At 45.3% G+C, this 22,782-nt stretch overlaps 1 protein-coding gene across 2 annotated transcripts in view; it reads left to right on the plus strand.

Annotated features, from left to right (window-relative positions):
* The window catches only part of LOC142490976 (multidrug and toxin extrusion protein 1-like), a 164,475-nt gene extending 143,200 nt beyond the window's left edge, over positions 1-21,275 (plus strand). For both annotated transcript variants that reach the window (XM_075593336.1, XM_075593338.1), the window contains one exon: positions 20,934-21,275. In XM_075593336.1, the coding sequence (XP_075449451.1) occupies positions 20,934-21,139 (206 nt within the window). In that variant the 3' untranslated portion in view covers positions 21,140-21,275. The remainder of the gene's footprint in view (positions 1-20,933) is intronic.
* The last annotated feature ends 1,507 nt before the right edge of the window (positions 21,276-22,782 follow it).

Consider the following 22,782-nt stretch of genomic DNA (forward strand, 5'->3'; position numbering starts at 1 on the left):
GTTTTCTGCCCGAGTGCATTGGGTTATTTTCCAGGCAGGGATTGAAGCATTTTATTCCCGCTGGCTGCAATACTGCACAGTATATATATATATATACTGCATTACAATTCATGAATTTATGCCATCTGGTAGACATGCGAAGCATTGCAGCCTATTAAATCCTAATCATTATCATTTAACAGATCAGCCGCCCGTCAGCCAGGCATGAACCCAGGCTGGGAAGGCAAACGCAACGGGGCTTGTCAGAGGTGAGGAGCGGCGCATTCCAGGTATCTGCCAGATACATACTGGGTATTTGCTCGAATAAAGTGTGTCGGTGCAGTACATTAAACCCCCCATTCATTAACTTCGGGGCTAATCGATAAGGTAATTAAGGGGTTGAAGCTTCCCGCCACCCCCACCCCCACGCCCCCTCCCCAAGGGAAGCCTAACCACCCTCCTTGGGGCAAGTACCTCCTCCACCCACTCCTTTACCGCCTAAAAAACACCCCCACAGTAATGGGCAATAGCCCTATTAGCCAAATCTGGTTAATAGCGCTTTTGCCCATTCCAAGGCATACAATACAAAACATACATTACAATAAAATAACACAAACGCTAGCCATTTAATCCATGAATTGCTACTATGGCTACCTACTTTATGCCCTTACCGGCACAGTAACCCATATTGGCAATCAGTAGACACTCTATAGTAAATAAAATTAGTACTTACCCTGCCAGGATAAAGGTCAATCCTCCTATTTCTCAGCTGCACCAACATCCAATAGAGGGTCAATTTCCAACCATTAAAATACTGTCTACTGTACAGTAATGCCTTAATTACCTTAGCTGGTAGTAACTGCTGAGGTAATTAAGGGGTTAACCCTTCCTGCTAACCCCTTGGAGACCTAACCACCCAACCCTGGGCAAGTACCCCGTTCACCCTTCCCCACAATCCCCAACAAAACACCAACCACCACCACCCAACACAGTAATGGGCAATAGCCCTATTAGCCAAATCTGGCTAATAGCGCGTTCGCCCATTCCAAAGCATTCAAAAAATGCACATTAAAGCAGCAGTTCAAGCAATATCCTACGTATCTTTTTTTTTTTTAAATAAATCAGTTCTGTAATACTTGTAGCATTTTTAAAAAAATGTTTAAAAGACATTTGTAATGGTTCTAATGTAGGAAGCATCTCCAAAGTGACAGCCCCTCCTCTTCTGATAGGCTCTGGCTCATGATCCTCACCCTCCCTCTAGCTCTTCACCAGCAAGCGATCGATTACAGGTGAATGGATCGATCTACAGCTTAGCTAATCACTTGTCTGTGTGCAGATTGTATTGTTGCACATATTGAATGGGAAAAAATGTATATATTTTTAAAAACGGCAACATGAACTGCAGCTTTAAAATAATAACCCAAACACTAGGCATTTAATCCATAGATTTTCACTGTGGCTATCTATGCCCTCAACGGGGACATAGATAGCCACATTGGCAATCAATGGACACCCTAAATAAATAAATGTATTGCTTACCCTTGTCGGGATGCAGGCCTTCATCCACTGTGGCACCAGAGGATCTAAATCAAAAACCCATTTTAAAAAATCCATCTCCCATGGCAAATAAAAATAAATTCAGGTTGATGAACATCTTTTCTTCTTTCCTGTAGATGTTGCCTCATCATCCACTTCCTGTCAAAGGAGACATAACAGGCCTTGTATAAGGCCTGCCACAAGGTACATTCACCAATCCAATTGGTGGATGTACTTTGTGAACATCCATCAAGTTTGGCTGAGAATGACCTGTCAATCAAGCTTGATGGAATCACATGCTACACCCACCAATCCTATTTTGGGTACTGTAACATCACCTTAAAGTGAGGGAAGCACAACCACCATGCACAACGTACAATGTGCATCCCTCCATTTAAGGTGATGTCACTGCACCCAAAAAAGTTTGGTAGAGAGGTCATTCTCAGGCAAACCTGATGCCACCTGTTAGATTTTCTGGATGTACCATGTGTCTGTCAAATGTGATGTCACAGGCCTTATATAAGACCTGTCACATCTCATTCAACAGGAAGGAGGCAACACCTGCCAGAAAGAAAAAGAAAAGATCTACTCACCGGTGACATCTCTTCAAGCAATGGAGGATCCTTGACTTCTACTCGTCAACCTGGATTTATTTTTGTGCCATTGGGTAAGGATTGTTTTTGTGGTTTTTGGACTTGGATCATCAGGTGCCGCTGGGGATGTGGAGGAAGGCATTCATCCTGGTAAATGTAAGCAACACTTATTTATTTAGAGTATTCATTGATTGCAAATGTAGCTATTTTTTCCCCCGTTGAGGGTATAGGTGGCCAAAGTGACAATCAATGGATTAAATAGCTAGAATTTCTGTTTATTATAATGTGTATTTTCTATGCTTTGGAATGGGCAAAAGCACTATTAGCCAGATTTGGCTAATAGGTCTATTGTCCATTATTGTGTGTGGTGGGGGTGCGTTTTGTTTGGTGTAGGCATGGTGGGTGAAGGGGGTACTTTCCCTGGGGTGGGTGGTTAGACATCCTGGTGGGGTAGTGGGAGGGGTTTAACCCCTTCATTACCTTAGCGACTAGCCACTAAGATAATGAAGGGGGATTATTAATGTATTTTAATATTGTTTTTTTTATTATTAATTATAGCTAGTTATCCCCAGTGTCAAATCAATGATTTTATGTGTAGGGATGTGTTAGGTTGCCTTCTGTTGTATGTTGCAGTGCGTCTCCGGAGGGAGTGGTGTAAGGTTCCGCGGCGGCCCGACAGTATAGGGCGCCGCCATGTTGATTGCGCAACAGTAAGGGCACGGTCAGAACAGAGAGAGATCGCGCATGCGCGGTGCAAGCGCGCGAACGGCTGGCCAATAAGATAGAGGCTCAGCCAGTAACTACAACTCCCAGGAGCCTTAGCGGAGTCACCTGACGCCAGGGAGCCAATAGGAGGGCTGGATTGGCGGGAGGCAGGAAACGGAAGCGTGGGGGAGAGACCACGCTAGCCAGAGGGCACCGGAGGAGCAGGGAAGGAGGTAGTGTGAGTGCAGGGGGTCCGTGACCCACCTGCATAGGCTAGATCTTCCCTGAGGGCCCTAAGAGATTCCCTGAGTCACTGTAGGTTGTGTGCTGCAGGGAAGTCCAATAGTGATAGGCACATCACTCCTTACTGTACAACAGATAGGGACAAAGTGTGCGGATCCAAGGTTGTTGCTAATCATCTAGGAGCAGACGGCTGGACAGTGAGACATCGGAAAGCAAAGCGCTGGATCGGCGGATCCTTTTCGAAGCTGTTACCGGTCACCGCAGTGACCGGAAGGTATTTACTAAAGTGCACCAACACCGGTCAACAGGCGCTGATCCCGCCTTAGGGAACACTATTTGGGGACACTAAGTGGAGTGGCCAAAGGACTGAGCCTATATTCATATTGCAGTACATGGACACGGTGTGTGGGCACGCGGTGATGGGACAGAGACATTACTCCTTATGAGAGTGGCCGAGCCACTAGCCTTATAAGTACAGTATAAGCTAATGAATGTGTTCTTGCCATGATAAAGTGATAAGGGTTATTTTGTGCGTTACATTAAAACAGTTCAAAGCATATGTGTGTTGCTATGGTTCTTGCCCAGAGGAATCTAACATGATGGGGATCTTGGGTAAGTGGAGGCGCTGCCGTTAAGATAAGTGTTACCCCAGGCTCCCAGTTAGCGGAGGCTCAGATCTCCAGGAGCCCACAGGTGTGTGCAGTACCCGTAGTCACTCTAGAGCGTAGGAAAGAGGGCTACATATGTATTATTGTTTTTATGTGTATTTTTTTTAAATGTTTTTTGTTTTGATTAATGCCCAAAACCACTATTTGTCATATTTAGATAATAGGGACATTAGTCTAGACGGTCCAGCGGTCAGCCATTCAGGTAATGAAGCTTTTTTTAAATTATCATTTTATACATAGGTTTGAAGCAGGGGGGTCTCTGGAGATGAACCACATTCATTTTAGATCTGGGATCCCCCTGCTTCCCGCGGTTCAGACCTCCGTAGGGGTGCCGGTATCTTGGTGCTGTTTAAATGTACCGGTCACGTGAGCTGAAATTAATTGGGTTCAGCTCTGGAGACCCCCTGCTTCAAACCTATGTACAAACAATAACAATAAAAAGCCAGTGTGCTAGCAGCAGTATTCTCTCCCGTGGCCTAACAAGTGAAGGATTAATGCTGCAGTCCCTTTCAAAAGCATGGACTCCTGCAGCCTTAATTCTTCCGTTTTACTGTCTTTGTGGCCGCGGGCGGGGTGGGCTGCGATTTGACCGAGTTGTCAGCATTTTCTTCATGGTAACTGTAAGGGAGCCAAGGAGTTAAACTCCTTTACAGGGCAGGAGACGGAACTAGGTGTCGGGTTTTCTGCAGGTGATATTTAAAACTCCTGATTGAACACGGGATAAAAGGCAGAAAGTAGCTGCTTTTCAGGAGTAATGTTTATTTAGTCTCCTAACATCGAGTAGGTAAAATTTCTGTAGCCGCACCGGGGGGAGGGGGGCGGAGCGGGGGGAGTGCCTACCCACCTACGCTTTTGGCTTCACGGGATGGGGGAAGCATCATTGGGACGGTGACGCTCCTTTGAAGCGACGGTTATTACCTGATTTTGGCACCAAAACAGAAAACACAGGTAGGGTATATAAGAACTGTATCTGAGCTATTTGTTATACTCCTTGACAAAGAACTACAGTTCGAAACGCATAGGAGGTTGCTCTCCTCCATTTGTTGGATGTTTTCACATCAATAAATATTTATTTTTGTTATCCTGGGACCCACTTTATTGGACTGTGCGCCAGTTTCCTCTTTTCTCTATAACATTGAGTAGATGTTTGCTTTCAAGGGGCAGTAGCCACAATGTTTTAGTTGTTTTTGTGGCAAATAAAACCACTCAATTGATTGGAGTATATGCAGGGAAAAAAAATGTGGATGAAAAAGTTTTAACTGATGGTTTGCTGAAGTCTTGGCTGCACAGCGACAGCGAGACACAACAGAAAAACGCCCATAGTATGTATGGAGTACGAGGACCCGGGGCACTCGGAAAAGGCGTGTCCTTACGTTCTGAAGTATGAAGAGTCCCGGAAGTATGAGGAAGATTGTCTCCAGCGATTGCAACAGCAAGCAACGGGTGGTGGGCGAGGAGAAATGTAGATGTTTCGAGCAAGGAAAGTGAGCTCAGAACTGCTCATGCCTCAGAGCTTTCCAAAACAAAGAAAAAAAGAAGCAAAAAGAAAAGAGGTTTGCAACTGACAGCGAAAGTGACAGAAATGGTTAATGATGAGCCTGCAACATCAGGAAATTGCAATTCCGAGCAAGAGCCAAGATGTTCTGCAGCCTATAGGCTCCTGGTAATGGCAGAATTTCCAGTGATGAAGGCATGGATTCAAAAGGAGATGGCACAGGAAAAAGATGAGTAAAAGGTTGACGATTCCCTGAGCCAGGTTAAAGATGGATTGCGAGGTGCCAAGCATGACTATGATCTCCTCCACGAACAGTTGGTTAAAGAGCAAGAAGCGAAGACTGAGTTACAGAGGGGTCTGTCCGCAGCGATCGCCAAGTGTATAACTTTGGAGTAGACAATGTGGCACTTGCAGAGTGAGTTCCAGGACATGAGGACTAACCTTGAGCGGTCAAATGCAACTGCTGCCACCAAGGATGAAGAGGCAAAGGCTGAATTGGATGTCTATCAGAAGGGGATTCACTGTCTCACTTCAGAGCTAATTTATATGATTACGCCCTTGGAGAGGTCGGCAAACTATAGCGACTGTAAGAGAAGAAAAACCTACAAGAGAAGGTTTCAGAATTGACTGACCAGGTCAGTGAGGGATGAGAAGCTTCCCCAAGCAGAAAAAATGAAGAAACAATTGGCCCTTGAAAAGGTAGAATTGCAGCAAGTACTGCAGAATACAGAGAGAGTAATGCAAGGAGAACGTGTATCCTTGCAGCAGCACACACAAGCAGAGCACAAGCTGCAGAGCCAGCTGCAAGGTAAAGAGACCAAGTCGAAAAAGGCGGGTGCTGAGGAGAAGCAGCAAGTGCTACAGGAGCGTCTGAGTACCTACAGTAGTGTGTCCCCACAGAGCAGCATGAGGAGCTGAAGGCCACACTGAGCATAACCAGAGCATTGCTGGAGGAGGGGCTTAGAGGCCAGGTAACTGTATGAGAGGGAGCATGAGGCGGTCTAGAAACTGGTTCGGGAGCTGGAGGAGCAGAGAGGCTACTCCATCCCCAAAAGTCAATAAGCCCAGGACAAAGAGGCATGGAAAACTGAAGCTGCTGCGACCCTAGCGATGAAAAATCGGCAGAGATGCAAAATATGATTAAGGAGGCATTGATGCAAACTCAGAGCAAGCACAGGAAAGAGTTGGAGACAAATAGAAAAATTGCAGTATCAAGCTAAATTTTTCAAAAATAAAATGGAACAAGCTATAAAGCCATATGAGGTCAAAGATAAAGAGATTACAAAACTAGAAGAGACACATAGGGTACAGAAGGAGTCCATGGAAAAGCGTTCGATAGAATTCCAGGATGTACGCAAGAAACAGAAGTCTCTCGCTGATCAACTAAAATTGCTGCAATTAGAGAAAAGCATTCACACACAGCAGACATATTACAGAGCTCTTATCCAAGGATGGCGAGAGAAAAGTATCTGCGCAAACGCTCTGTGACTATCATACGGGCTGTCTACAGAGAGGTGAAGGCACGTCAGCTATATTGCCAGAATAAAGCAGCCTGCATTTTCCAGTCAATTTGGAGAAAGCAAAACAAAGAAAAAAAAGTATGAGTTTTTTAAGGAATGTGTGAATCTACTAAAGTCCAATGTTAGGCAGTATCAGCAACAAAGATGTTACAGGGATGTGAAGAGAGATGCTGGGGGGATTCCGGATACAGATCCTATATCAGAACCAAGCAAGCTGTACACTCTTAGGCCTCGGTCCCGCTGCGCTCGTTGGCGCGGGCGGCTAAGTCGCGAGTTCCCCACCAGCAGGGGAATCCTCGTGAGCCGGTCCCGGTCCCCCCTGGCGGCACAGCTGACTACACGCTGTGGCGCGTCAGCCGCTAGGAGACACAAGAGAATGGTGTTTCCTAGCGTTGACGCGTCACGTGGTGTGGCTGTGAGCCAATGGGGAGGGGAGGCTTCAGGAGGAGGAGAGGCTTCGGGGAGCGGGGAGGAGTGTGGAGTGAAAGCAGGTGAGTGCCTGTCTGTGTGTGTGTCTGAGTGCGTGCGTGCCTGTCTGTGTCTGTGTGTGTATGTGTGTGCCTGAGTGCCTGCCTCTGTCTGTGTGTGTGTGTGAGTGCGTGAGTGCCTGCATGTGTGTATGAGTGCGTGAGTGCCTGCGTGTGTGTGTGTGTGTGTGTGTGTAGCAGCTCCAGCCCGAGTCCGTGGAGGGATGGGGGGGAGAGTAGCAGCTCCCTCCTGCAGCCCGTGGAGGGAGGGGGGGGGAGAGTAGCAGCTCCCTCCTGCAGCCCGTGGAGGGAGGGGGGGGTGAGTAGCAGCTCCCTCCTGCAACCCGTGGAGGGAGGGGGGGGGGGAGAGTAGCGGGTCCCTCCTGCAGCCTGTGGAGGGAGGGTGGGAGAGTAGCGGGTCCCTCCGCTCAAGCCACGCCCCCCCTCCCTGTCAAACCTCCCACTCCCGCCCACCTCCCGCTCTGGCTCCCGCTCCCTACAGACCGCATATCGCGGTCTGTGTATCTCAGCGCACCGCCTGTCAGCAGTGCGGGTGCGCTGACTCTGGGAGCGGGGCCTTAGCCTTATAAGCGTATCTGCAAGGCCGTTGCAGTGATACAGTCTGCTTTCCACAGAATGCAAAGTAGAAGGACCAAGATTAATGATGTGGAGCCATATGCAAATGGTCACAGGGAAAAAGAGAATGCACTACTCGTGGAAGAACTCATTGATAAGCGAGTTAAAGAAGAGTTGCTGCAGTGGAAAGCTGAGTCAGACTAAAAACTTGGAGAGACACTGTTTGAGTGCACAAGTTACAAAAACGTTGTCACCAGTGAGCGTTTCAATCACGAATACACATAGTTGCACCGAGCAGATAAAAAAGAGGTGGCGAAATACCATTGGGCAGGCGTAGAAAACACGACAATTGCCCAAAAGAAACAAAAACAAAGTGATTGTTGAAGTAAAAAGGTGCTTGGGAAAAGATGTCTTACCTAGGAGAACCAAACCCATGGATCCAGCCGGAAGGTGGACAGAAAAGATTCGAGGTAAGGGAAAACCTCTTCAATTGGAAGTAGAGAAAGAAGAAAAGGAGTCCAAAAGACAGCCCCATGAGGCCAATCTGTTTCCCGAGAAGAGGGGATGTTTAAATGACAGAGTGTGCGCAGGGCTACACTCTGATTGTGGAGGTATGTAAGGGAGTCAAGAAGTTAAAATCCCTTTACAGGGCAGGAAACTGAAGTAGGTGTGGGGGTTCCTGCAGGTGATATGTAAAACTCCTGATTGAACAGGGGATAAAAGGTAGGAAGTAGCTTTTCAGTGTCCCTGTTGGAGGCTCTGTGAGAGTAGCCAGACAACAGAGTTCCAGCCTGCAGAGATCCAGGATTGTTGACCAGAGGGTTTTGCCTGGCAACAGTAGGGAAGCCAAAGCCCCACACAGCAGAGACGTCTGCACAAAGAAGGGTAACAGACTTACTGGGAGAAGCAGGACTTCCCATGCCTGCATCTTAAGTGCCTGGAGAAATCGGAGATGCCGGACCAGAACGCACAATTAAGACTTTCTATATTGTCCCCTAAATATTGTTTCATGTGTTTTTGGACTGGGAACTGCCCAGTTTTGGAAGGAAAGGCCATAGCTTTAACAATAACTATAAAATAAACATTCCAGGTAAAGTGAAATTGCCTGGATAAGTCCACCCAAATTCCAAAGATATGGGTCCCATGCACAAACACCAGCAACTGTCTTCTGATCCAGCCTGATAGTGTTCCAGTCCAGGGATTTGCTGGAACTTACTCTGACGTGGCTGTTGTGGCCATCTTGGTTTCTAGCAAATCTCCTTAGTAATTGGCTGCACCTGTTCCTGAACCTGCCTTGTTCCTGCCTGCTGTGCAGCCCTGCATCTGTTTAGTTCTTCCTGCTATTTAGAATCAGCCTCTTCCACCATGAAGGGACTGGGCATAATCCTTTTATGACCTGTGCTAGTCGCAAGGACCTTGCCTTGCCTTGCTAGGCCTTCCCTGCTGCGAAAGCCTTCCCTGTTCCTGAGGTCTTCCCTGGTGCTGACCCCAGCTAGTGACCTCTACTATCCGTACCTCTCCACTACACGACCTGTGCTTGCTCTCCTATTACACTGCTCTCTCCTACCAGAACCCGGCTACCCATGACGTTGCGACCCACTTCCAGACGTGATTCCAGACATCATTATCTCCACCTCGATACTGCGGTCCCGTCCTGTTTGTGGCGAGCACCTGTTACAGTATGCTCAGCCCCACAAACATGGACCCTGCTGAGGTGGGTCGAGTCCTGGCTCCGCACACAAGCCTGCTCCATAAAATGGAACTATACCTGGACAGGAATGAGAAACAGAGCAGCTCCCTACCCCCACTATAGTGGTAGTTACAGAAGCTGTTTCTGCCCACGCCTCATCGGATCCACATGGTTAAATATACCTATTTCTGATTCTTCTAAGACAAGTTTAAGTATCACTGATTATTCTGCTTTGTCTAAGGTACTTATTACTGACTCTAAGATTCCTACATCAAAGACTAGTTTTCCTCTCACTGGTTTCCTTAGAGTACCTTACGTCAGGGGTGCGCAAACTGAGTGATTTTTCAGGGGGTGTGCAGCGGTTGCAGAGTCCGCTATGGTAACGCGACATCAAATTACACTGCGGGGTCATGTGATGTGATGTCACATGCCATCGCCATGGCAACCCGGCGTCAAATCACGTCGCATGGTCACATGACCCACGGCGTCTTTTAACACCAACCAAAGAGGTAAGGGGCGCGAGCAGTGAAGGGAGCAGACAGGGGGCGCAGCTTCAAAAGTTTGCGCTCCCTTGCTTTATGTAACCTTTCATGAGTCTAGAACTCCCACTCCAAAGACAAGGTTATGTCTTACTGATTTTCCTGCAGTACCTGATATAATCCTTAGGCTGAGGACCCACTGCGGTCAGCGACGCTTGCGGCCACGTGCGCCACCAGCCCCTTACCTGCAATCTGTTAGTCCCCGCTGCCTCCTCCCTCCGTGGCTCACTACGTGCTGTGACGCATAAGCCGGCCAGTGCTACCAGAAGGTGGTGTTCTGAAGCGTTGACACGTCACGTGGTGCGCAAGTAAGCCAATGAGGAGGTAAGGGGGAGAGCAGGGAAGGAGCAACGGGAGGGAGGCGCGGGAAGTGTGTGTGTGTGTGTGTGTGTGATGGACCAACGGGGGGGGGCGGACGAACGGACCCTCCACAAACCACGCATCCCCTGCTCCAGCTTCCGCTCTCTACAGACCGCAGTAGCGATCAATTGCCTCTCAGCGCGCCTTACTGATTCAAAGGCTCCCATTTTAAAGACGGAATTGTTGCTTGCTGATTTCTATGCAGCGGCTGATGCACCCTTTCCTGATTTTATGGTGCCCACTTCTAAGATAAACATACCTCTCTTGGATTCCTGTGCAGTGCCTGATGTAGTCTTTGCTGATTTCATGATGCTCCCTTCAAAGGCTGACACACCCCTCTTGAAGAGGTTCAGTGGTCTGCTATCGTTTTTGTCTTTTGACATGTCTTTTTTGTCCTACTGTGGTTGCCGTATGTATTGCCTTTACTTATAATGCTTCACATGCCTTCAGGGACAATTTTGCCCTCACACGACGCCGTGTCGCTCTGCTCATGCGCGGTGACGCGCATTGCGTTATGACGTCATTGTGCATCCGTTTTGGGTATGAATTTGCCTACTTATTATACCATTAGAATTACTGTGTTATCTTATGCATTGCCCTTACCTACAATACATAACACTGCCTACATGGATAGTTTTGCCCTCAGATGGCGCCGGATCGTTCTGCGCATGCGCGATGACGCGCATTGCATCATGACGTCATCGTGCGTCCGCTTTTTGTCGCGAATCTGCCTGCAGGTAAGAGGGTATTTAATGGATGGTATTACACTATGTTTTATCCTTGAAAAAGTACGCTGTGATGTTCGAAAAGCGTTGGATGGGTCGTTTGTCACATTAAAGTGCCCTTTTATTCTATTTTTGATTCTGGGTCCTTCCTGCTCCTTTTTTGCTTGTGCGCTTTGTTTCACCATTTATTCCTGTTCTAGCATACACAAGCAGGGTGGGGGAGCCTTTGATCAGGGGGCTTATTGTAGACAACTTGTCTCCCCCCTGAGCATTAACATACCATATGGGCTCTAGCCTTCCCGGGCTTTTACCCTGGACCCCAAACATAGTACATTTTCACAATCATATTTATATTAAAATAATCCGTTCTGTGGGTCTGAGCGGGCTGAAATCTGCCAGGTCCTCATGCGGACCCTTCAGGAGGACCCTTGCCATAGTTGCCAAATTTCAGCCCTCCACGACCCCCAGAACCTGAGATACCAAAACACAGTTTTAAAAGCACTTTTGAACACGAGGCTTTTTTCTGCCATGCAAGTCAATGGCAGAAACCCAAATTTTGCAATTACCCTGACTCCGTTCTGTTTCCCCGAGAGGGTCGGTATTTGCCATGCAATCCTGCCGGAACTAGGACTACATGGTGGCCGAATCTCTGCCCTCTAGGTTGAACAGAACCGGAGTTATGGGTTCTAGGTTTCTGCTCATCCCGACTTAACCGTTTTTTCTCGCGGCTTTTACCTCTGCCATTAGAGTCTATGGTGCAACCCTTATAACGAGCGCGACCCTTTACCGGGGTCATTAACTCTCGGACCTGGTTGGGTTCAAAGGAGGGGGTTCCTAGGGTCTGGGGGAAAAAAAAGAACTTTATTCCTGGGTGCCCTAGAACCTAAGTTTCCCACGCCAATTGAATTTGAACTTGACCGGGGAGTGATCAAAGCTCTCTTCAAGACAATGTTTCCGCTCTTGCGGTCTGCGGTTTGGATGGCTGCCAACCCGTTCCTGGAGGTCAGCTTCGAGGAATCCCCATTGAAATGAATGGCTCAATGGCCTTTCAATGGGAAACCGCTGCTCCTTCCCTCGGGCGCCACCTGCAGGTCTTCTACGATATCAGGCCCAAATCGCCGGAATCTCCATAGGGTTATATGGAGCCCCAATGGCGACCTATGGAGAAACTACAAAATGGAGCCTGCAAAGGTGGGAAAAGGGACAAAGGGCCATAAACACAAAATTAACATTAACCCTTTCCCTCCCACCTGGATCCCAGTGTATGTTGTTGCTGCATACACTGCACAGGTACAAACACCATAATTGTACCAATATAAACACTTAGCAAATAAAACGGTTTGCCATGAAACGGGAATAAAAATACATTAATTCCCTCTAAATGTGGGAATAGGATAACCAAGGGACATACCTTTTGGTTATGAAGCAGGGGAACACATGTATTTTACGTACATTTCTGGTTAAACCCTCACTTCCGAGATGGTGGAAGGGGTTGCCTAATGAGGGTGACCCCTTTATTACTCGCTTGGCACCCCTCCCCCGTCACAGTTTGGCTTTGCCGCTACTGCATGACTTTGGGCACTATTGCAAAGCCTGCTGTTTACAAGCACTCCTAAATCCTTCTCCATCAAGGATTCCCCTAATATATCCCCATTTAACTTGTAAGTCGCATGTCTATTCTTGCTTCTCAAATGCATAACCTTACATTTATCTGCCATTTACCTGCCCAAGTTTCCAGTCTCTTCAAGTTCTTCTGGAGAGAAATTACATCCTGCTCTGATTCTACTAGCTTACAGAATGTAGTTTCATCAGCAAAGATGGAAATTTTGTTCTCAATGCCAACCTCAAGGTCATTGATAAACAAGTTAAAAAGAAGGGATCCCAGTACCGATCCCTTTGGTACTCAACTCACGACTTTAGCCCAACCTGAAAAAGTTCCATTCATGACAACCCTATGTTGTCTGTCCTTCAACCAGTTTTCAATCCAGGTGCATACATTATTACTGAGTCCAATTTGCTTTATTTTGTACACCAACCTCGTGTGGAACCGTATCAAAAGCTTTTACAAAATCTAAGTAGTCAACATCAACTGCATCTACCCTGTTCTAAATTCAAACTTACCTCCTCAAACAAACAAATAAGGTTAGTTTGGCATGATCTATCCTTCATAAATCCATGCTATTACTAATAATTTTGTTTTCCATTACTTATTCCTGAATATTATCCCGTATTAAACTTTCAAGTAGCTTCCCCACTATTAAAGTCAGGCTTACAGGTCTGTAATTTCCCGGTTGTGATCTAGCTCCCTTTAAGTATAAGCACCACATCTGCTTACGCCAATCTTGTGGTACTGAGCCTGTGGAAATGGAGTTCTTGAATATTAAATGTAATGGTTTTGCTATTACTGAACTTACTCCTTGAGAACTCTTGGATTTATGCCATTGGGTCCAGGTGCCTTATTTACTTTAATTTTATCAAGCCGCTTATGAACTTTTTCCTCAGTTAACCAATTGTTTATTAATATAGAGCAGAGCTTTCCAAACTTTTCATGTTGGTAATACACTTTTTAGACATGCATCGTTTCGCGACACAGTAAATCTGTTTTACTAGCAAACCGGAGGTTAAACTAACCCCTTATAAGAGATACGGACACATACATAAATTGTAATAACAAAATGTATGGGGACACAACATATCTCATGAAAACCTTTCATTTATATTTTTAAAAATATATGATTTGTAAGAGAACATACATTTCCAAAATTGTTGTCATTTATAAGTGAAGAACAAAAGAAAATTGCACCCGCTCAACCTAGTGTGACCACTAGGATCACTAATTCAGACTGGTGCAATAGGGCAGGGAGACTAATCGAACACAGAGAACACTCTATGACGTAAAGACACAATACATACAGATAAGGCCCTATAGATGCACTCAAAATCTGAAGAGGGAGGTCACCCTGGTAAATAAGCAACAACACAGGAAAAATCTGAACCAAACCTGAGAGTAGTGTTTAAATATGCTTTATTGATAATAATTAAAAAATAATTGGTACCAGAAAATTGGTGAATAAGGTGAACTGAATACAATTAGTGCTATTAGGCAAATTGCCAGAATGTGATCCAAAAAATGGAGCAATAAACATAAGCACTATGAATAACACAAAGCGCTCAACCTATGCCTATGGTGTAAGGCAATAGGGGCTAACTGTGATGTATGACGTCACTGGAGCGCTATATATAATATATACACCCGCAGGAGGCACTAAAGTGTGTGTGAACACTAGCTCACTGTAAACCATGCATCAATAATGTGTTACAGAGATAAATGACAAAACAGTAGCACAGAATGGTCAATGATAACACACACAAATATTGACACTGCTGACATAAATGGTCCAATATAATAAATGGACAATAGAGCAATAGTGGTGTGAACCCCACAACAACTGTCCCTGCTAGATAGTAACTACATACAGGGGCAGAAAAGAGGGAAAAGGAATGCCCTACACACCAATATATACTAACCCTGTGGGGGGAGAGTAATGCAGCAGGATCGTGTAATTCACTAGGTCTGACCCTCAATAACATACCCCTACAGCACACGGGGGGAGAGGGGGGGAGTAGAGGACAGAAAAGAGGGAAAGAGGACCCTGAGTAACTTATCTGTGCTGGCCCTGGATACACGATCCTTTCAATCAGCCTGGGTAGGTGCCTCATGGAGTGTGCAGCTGAAGGGAGCTCAAGCCGTGACACGATGAGGTCTGCTAGAAGCTGCAGGCATCCATGCTGGAAAGCGTGACGTGTGACGTCATCACGTCCTCTGACGTACGTTTCGCGATAGCTTCTTCCAAGAGAGGGGTAGATCTTCACTCCCCCCAGTGGCCAATATTTAAAGAGCTCTGCTGGGAGGAATAAAAAAATGTTAAAGTCACAGAAGGGAAAAAGGAATGTACAAAGGGTAAAGAGACATAAGATACCAATGTAGTAATGATAAAATAGTGAGCAGTGCCCATATAATAAAGTTAAAAGCTGAATGTTAGGCAGTAATTGAACAATAAGTCTGTGTTTGCCACTTGTCCCAATCAAACACATAAATATTGTAGTATAATCAAGTTGAATGGGTGATGCAGAGAACAATGAGTAATCTCATAAAAAGGAGTGAAGAGGAAACCCTCATTGAGACCGTTGGGACTTGAAGTATGTAAATCATAGATCCAACGACTCTCCTTTTGAAGGAGAATATGGTCCCAGTCCCCTTTCCTGGGCCCAATGGTGACGTGGTCAATACCAGAAAAGCGTAAGTTCCTAGTAATGCCATTATGTGCTTCGTTGATATGACGTGCAAGTGGGGTGTCCAAGTGGTTTCTTATTGAACCAATGTGTTCAAGAACACGTCGCCTGAACTCACGTCGGGTTTTACCCACATATTTTTTGCCACAACCACACGTGGCCAAATACACAACTCCGGAGGTTTTGCAGTTAAAAAACTGTCTGATTGTATAGTGACGAGAGTTGTCCCAGTTAGAGAAAGTTTTTGTGGGAGTAACAAATTCACATGCTTTGCATGTACTGCACTTGAAGGTGCCCATAGGGCGCTTGGGCAGCCAGGTCTTTATGGCCACATTGCCAAGATGGCTGTGTACCAGACGATCTTTCAAGTTCTTGGCCCTGCGACAGACAAGTGTCGGATAAGTTTTTAAAACTGGTCTGAGATCTGGGTCCTCCATGTGTAAATGCCAGTGACGCTTTAGGATCATATTGGCACTGTTCCACTTGTTGTTATATGTGCCCACGAATCGAACCAGTTTAGTGGCCGTTGGTGTCTGGTTTATCCCATATAGCAGAGTGGTACGTGGGGAACATTTAGCTCTTAAATAGGCTTTCCTGATGCAGCCTTTAGTGTACCCCCGTTGTAGGAAACGACTTGTAAGTATTTCGGCTTGTTCCTCAAAGTCGCTGAGGGTCGAACAATTACGCCGAATACGCAGAAATTGTCCCACAGGGATGTTCCTGACTAAATGAGTAGGATGGTGTGTATTTGCCAATAAAAGGCTATTAGTAGCAGTAGCCTTGCGGTGTAATGTGGTGGTAATGTTACCATTGTCCCCTTTACTAATGGCAATGTCCAGAAAAGTCAGACTGTCAGTCTGAATATCAGACGTGAACCGTAAATTCAGTCCATTATTGTTAAGGGTGCTGATGAACTGAGTCAATGACTCTCTGGTGCCGCACCACAGAATGAATATGTCATCTATATAGCGGCACTAGAGGTCAATCCATTGGTTTTAGTCCTGCATATCTTCACTGAAGACGACCGTCTCTTCCCACCAACCAAGGTACAGATTAGCATATGAGGGTGCACACATTGTGCCCATAGCTGTACCCTGGATCTGGTGGTATTGACGGCCGTCAAACAGGAAGTAGTTCCTGTTTGACGGCCGTCAATACCACCAGATCCAGGGTACAGCTACCACATTACACCGCAAGGCTACTGCTACTAATAACAGGAAAAGGGAGACCAAAAAGCGCACCAGCAAAAACGGAGCAGGAAGAACCCAAAACGAAAAAATAATTAAAAGGGCACTTAATTATTTTTTCGTTTTGGGTCCTTCCTGCTCCGTTTTTGCTGGTGCACTTTTTGGTCTCCCTTTTCCTGTTATTGCATAATTGTAGCTGCACAGCTTGCCTACCTACCACCAGGATGTGAGTATTGCTTATTTTCAGGGGAACCTGCCGATGAGACTGAGGGTGAGTGGGCTTGTGCCATCTACCACCTGTCTTCAGGAGGATAGTACCCATACTATTGCACATTAAGTACTATATTATTCTTATTAGTACCCTGGTTTAGTGGTTTGGCTTATTTTATTCATTGCACCTGCATTTGAGCGCTTTAGCTACTTTCCATACTGCTACTAATAGCCTTTTATTGGCAAATACACACCATCCTACTCATTTAGTCAGGAACATCCCTGTGGGACAATTTCTGCGTATTCGGCGTAATTGTTCGACCGACTTTGAGGAACAAGCCGAAATACTTACAAGTCGTTTCCTACAACGGGGGTACACTAAAGGCTGCATCAGGAAAGCCTATTTAAGAGCTAAACGTTCCCCACGTACCACTCTGCTATATGGGACAAACCAGACACCAACGGCCACTAAACTGGTTCGATTCGTGGGCACATATAACAACAAGTGGAACAGTGCCAATATGATCCTAAAGCGTCACTGGCATTTACTCATGGAGGACCCAGATCTCAGACCAGTTTTAAAAACTTATCCGACACTTGTCTGTCGCAGGGCCAAGAACTTGAAAGATCGTCTGGTACACAGCCATCTTGGCAATGTGGCCATAAAGACCTGGCTGCCCAAGCGCCCTATGGGCACCTTCAAGTGCGGTACATGCAAAGCATGTGAATTTGTTACTCCCACAAAAACTTTCTCTAACTGGGACAACTCTCGTCACTATACAATCAGACAGTTTTTTAACTGCAAAACCTCCGGAGTTGTGTATTTGGCCACGTGTGGTTGTGGCAAAAAATATGTGGGTAAAACCTGACGTGAGTTCAGGCGACGTGTTCTTGAACACATTGGTTCAATAAAAAACCACTTGGACACCCCACTTGCACGTCATATCAACGAAGCACATAATGGCATTACTAGGAACTTACGCTTTTGTGGTATTGACCACGTCACCATTGGGCCCAGGAAAGGGGATTGGGACCGTATTCTCCTTCAAAAGGAGAGTCATTGGATCTATGATTTACATACTTTAAGTCCCAACAGTCTCAATGAGGGTTTCCTCTTCACTCCTTTTTTATGAGTTTACTCATTGTTCTCTGCATCACCCATTCAACTTGATTATACTACAATATTTATGTGTTTGATTGGGACAAGTGGCAAACACAGACTTATTGTTCAATTACTGCCTAACATTCAGCTTTTAACTTTATTATATGGGCACTGCTCACTATTTTATCATTACTACATTGGTATCTTACTGTATGTCTCTTTACCCTTTGTACATTCCTTTTTCCCTTCTGTGACTTTAACATTTTTTTATTCCTCCCAGCAGAGCTCTATAAATATTGGCCACTGGGGGGAGTGAAGATCTACCCCTCTCTTGGAAGAAGCTATCGCGAAACGTACGTCAGAGGACGTGATGACGTCACACGTCACGCTTTCCAGCATGGATGCCTGCAGCTTCTAGCAGACCTCATCGTGTCACGGCTTGAGCTCCCTTCAGCTGCACACTCCACGAGGCACCTACCCAGGCTGATTGAAAGGATCGTGTATCCAGGGCCAGCACAGATAAGTTACTCAGGGTCCTCTTTCCCTCTTTTCTGTCCTCTACTCCCCCCCTCTCCCCCCGTGTGCTGTAGGGGTATGTTATTGAGGGTCAGACCTAGTGGATTACACGATCCTGCTGCATTACTCTCCCCCCACAGGGTTAGTATATATTGGTGTGTAGGGCATTCCTTTTCCCTCTTTTCTGCCCCTGTATGTAGTTACTAACTAGCAGGGACAGTTGTTGTGGGGTTCACACCACTATTGCTCTATTGTCCATTTATTATATTGGACCATTTATGTCAGCAGTGGCAATATTTGTGTGAGTTATCATTGACCATTCCTTGCTACTGTTTTGTCATTTATCTCTGTAACACATTATTGATGCATGGTTTACAGTGAGCTAGTGTTCACACACACACTTTAGTGCCTCCTGCGGGTGTATATATTATATATAGCGCTCCAGTGACGTCATACATCACAGTTAGCCCTTATTGCCTTACACCATAGGCATAGGTTGAGCGCTTTGTGTTATTCATAGTGCTTATGTTTATTGCTCCATTTTTTGGATCACATTCTGGCAATTTGCCTAATAGCACTAATTGTATTCAGTTCACCTTATTCACCAATTTTCTGGTACCAATTATTTTTAATTATTATCAATAAAGCATATTTAAACACTACTCTCAGGTTGGTTCAGATTTTTCCTGTGTTGTTGCTTATTTACCAGGGTGACCTCCCTCTTCAGATTTTGAGTGCATCTATAGGGCCTTATCTGTATGTATTGTGTCTTTACGTCATACAGTGTTCTCTGTGTTCCCATTTATAAGTGACACAGAGAGAGAGGATGAGAGAGAGAGAGGATGAGAGAGAGAGAGGGCGAGAGAGAGAGAGAGAGGGCGAGAGAGAGAGAGAGAGGGCGAGAGAGAGAGAGGGCGAGAGAGAGAGAGGGCGAGAGAGAGAGAGAGAGGGCGAGAGAGAGAGAGAGAGGGCGAGAGAGAGAGAGAGAGGGCGAGAGAGAGAGAGGGCGAGAGAGAGAGAGGGCGAGAGAGAGAGAGGGCGAGAGAGAGAGAGGGCGAGAGAGAGAGAGGGCGAGAGAGAGAGAGGGCGAGAGAGAGGGCCTGGTGACTGACTGGGGATTTGTGTCTGTATTCATTCACACACTACACACACACCACACACACACACACACACACACGGAGATCAGACACATGGGGGTCAATCGGAGCAGGGGGGCAAAATCTGACATGGGGGGGGGGCATGGAGCTGTACTTATCTTATTTGCTCCATGCAGGAAAAGTCGCCTCCTCAATGTGCAGCTCGGTTAGAGATTGGCTGCGCGCCAACCAGTCAGGTGGGGGGATTTTTATTTATTTCTTTTCCCCCAGCATGCGCATGTCACCCTGTGGTGACCAGTTATGTCTAGGGGATGGCGCACGGCCCAGCAAACTCCCTGTTGGTGGCCCTAACTGCCCGCGCCCCTCCTAAATAATCATGCACCCCCAGTTTCCGCACCGCTCAGAGGTTTCTTGTTAAGTTCGCGTGACACACCTACACTGCAGATGACACACTAACGTGTCGCGACACACAGTTTGGAAAGCTCTGATATAGAGCTTGTGGCTTCCTCCGGCACTACTATTGAAAATTATTTTTCGCTGGTAAACACAGAGGCAAAGACTGTTTTTAATACTTCTCCATTTTCCTTATCTCCAGTTATCTGCCTGCCCATCTCACACTGAAAGTGTCCTATATTTTATTTTCTGATTTTTTTTTGTTATTAAAAAGGTACTTAAAGAACTTTAGGGTTGATCTTACTTTCTAACTCAATTCTTTTGTCCATTTTTGTCCATTTTTGCTAATTTGATTGCCCATTTGCAATTTGTTACATTCCTTATAATTCTGATATGATGTCTCTGTCCCTTCTGATTTCAAGTATTTTAACGCCTGTCTCTTTTCCATTTCCTCCCCTATCTGTTTATTTAGCCACATTGGTTTGGACTTATTTCTTTTATACTTATTACCCAAGGGTGTACACTGATAAGTGTGCTTTTCTGACAATGTTTAAAAGACTGCCCATTTATCTTCTACATTTTTTCCTGCAAAAACATCATCTCAATGTATTCATTGTATTCAGTTTATTAAAATCTGTATTTCTAAAGGTCTTTGTTGAACCCAAGTTATCTTTTTTTTTTGATAATTTATTTCAAATGAGACATGTTATGATCACTGTTACCCAAATGTTCCAGGACTTGAATATTTGTTGTTACTTCTACATTTATCTGAATGGAACTTAAAATTTGCTAAAGCTTAGCATTTTTTTGTGAACCTGAACCTATGAGAGATACTGTACATAGTTATTTCAAGTGTTTTTTTTTCTCTCTTATAAGACAGATTTGAAAACAAGGATAGTAATTTTTACAATACTGTAGCTCTTTCATTAGGTATTAGACAATGTTTTTTCCTTTACTTAACTGGCATATAAATTAGTTTTACATGTAGGTGCACTGTCTCCAAACACCACTTTTTAATGTTTTATTTTTCTCCTTGCAGAAAACATAGAATTGCAAAATTATGCTGCATTGGACTCCACCAGCAATGAGCCAGAGCTAAACAATGGACCACCTTCTGAGCTATCAAAATATAAGTGTGATCAGTCACTGAAAAGGCTCATTATCCGCCGTGTGCTTGAAACAATAGCTGTTGTCTCTGTGTTCCTTATTGGAGTCATCATCCGATTCACCATGAAACATCCTTAGCTGTCACTCCATGTGCAAGAGACTCAGACAATTTGCTAACATTTTGCAGTGCTGATCTTCTTGACAGTGTACTGTGAGCAGAAGGCTTAGTTAATAATAACACATGTACAGTATAAGGGTTTATCACCATTAGTAGAGGTGCAATAAAATGTCGTTGCACAGTACCATAAAGTATAAAAGCATATTATTTTGTTTGTTTCTTCAAATGTATATTTATTGATGCTGTAGGGTTTATATGGTACAGAACAAAAAACATAGGGATGGAGGGGTATAGTTGTACAGTACATATTACATCATATATTCCATGCATTATATATAAAGCACATCTAACATGATATACGTCTTAGCATCTGATCCTGCATACTGAGCGATATAGGGCAGAGGGGAGGGGGATATGGGAGCAGAAAAAGGGTGGTTTGAGGGGATGGATATCCAACCCCTACAGCTCACTCAACATGTACTCAATATGATATATATCCCGGCCATCAGTCAGAATTCCTCAGCTAGGAATATAGTCACATCAGGCCCAAACAAGTGTCTAACCCATCACCCGATTCCCTAGTAAATCAAGGAACACATACCCGAGAAAACCCTTGTGTAACGTTGCTGACTGCAAACAGGATACAGACCCGCACGCAGAGGTAGGGAGTAATACACCGACCTTGGCTTGGGATCAGATGCCTGGGATGCAAGGGTAGTTAGGTCCGGTTCCGAGTTCGAGGCATGTAGCAGGCAAAGGGTAGTCAGGTCCGGTTCCGAGATCAAGGCAGGCAGCAGGCACAGGGTGGTCAGATTCAGTTCCAAGGTCAAGACAGACAGCAGCCAAATCAAAGGCAACAGAGAGCTCAGACAGAACAAGGTATCCAGTACTTTGCACGAGCAAAGACTAGTAGCAACTGCATGTTTTTTAAAGGCATGGGGCAGCTGCAGGCAATGACAACCAAAGAGAGGCTGATTTCCTGTCAGCAGGATTTGCCAGGAAGCAGGATGACAAGATGATGTCACTTCCTGGATGTTCAGACAGATCAATTATACTTTGGGACCTCTCCCGGAGGAATGCTGTGATTCTTTCCATCATTAGCATATACCACACTCCATGTTTTACTGTGGTCACAGTGGGGCAAAAACCAGACAAAACCACCACACATGAGAAAGAGAACCTCTTTGGCCGCATCCACCAGTGTAATGTACCATCATAATAATAGCTTATATGCCTTTTCCATTATTACCATGCATATAGAGCTTCACAGATATTTGCTCAATCTATTTTCAAGAAGAACAAAAGCTGTATGGTGCTCCAACATAAATCAATGGCTATAAGCCCATGATAGAAAAAGTACTGTGCAAAATATCCTTGAAGTATCCCACATGTATGAAATGATAACAACACCAACATCCACTGTAAATTCGATTAGCTGGATAGAGTTCCACTTCTTGAATAGTGAGAACTCTCACTGGCTAGTGTCCAGACATAAAGACATCGATATGGATAAATAGGTGTAAATAAATCACATATGTTGGGTCTTGGGTGAGATATACCTCCACAGGCGTGTGCTTCCGGTACTCCGCAGGATCCAAACGAGCAGGTAAGGAGAGTTGGAGCACTACTTAGAACAGTAGAAATAACTGCAGGAGAGTGGCTA

Source organism: Ascaphus truei, chromosome 3, assembly GCF_040206685.1.
Source record: "Ascaphus truei isolate aAscTru1 chromosome 3, aAscTru1.hap1, whole genome shotgun sequence".
NCBI lineage: Eukaryota > Metazoa > Chordata > Amphibia > Anura > Ascaphidae > Ascaphus > Ascaphus truei.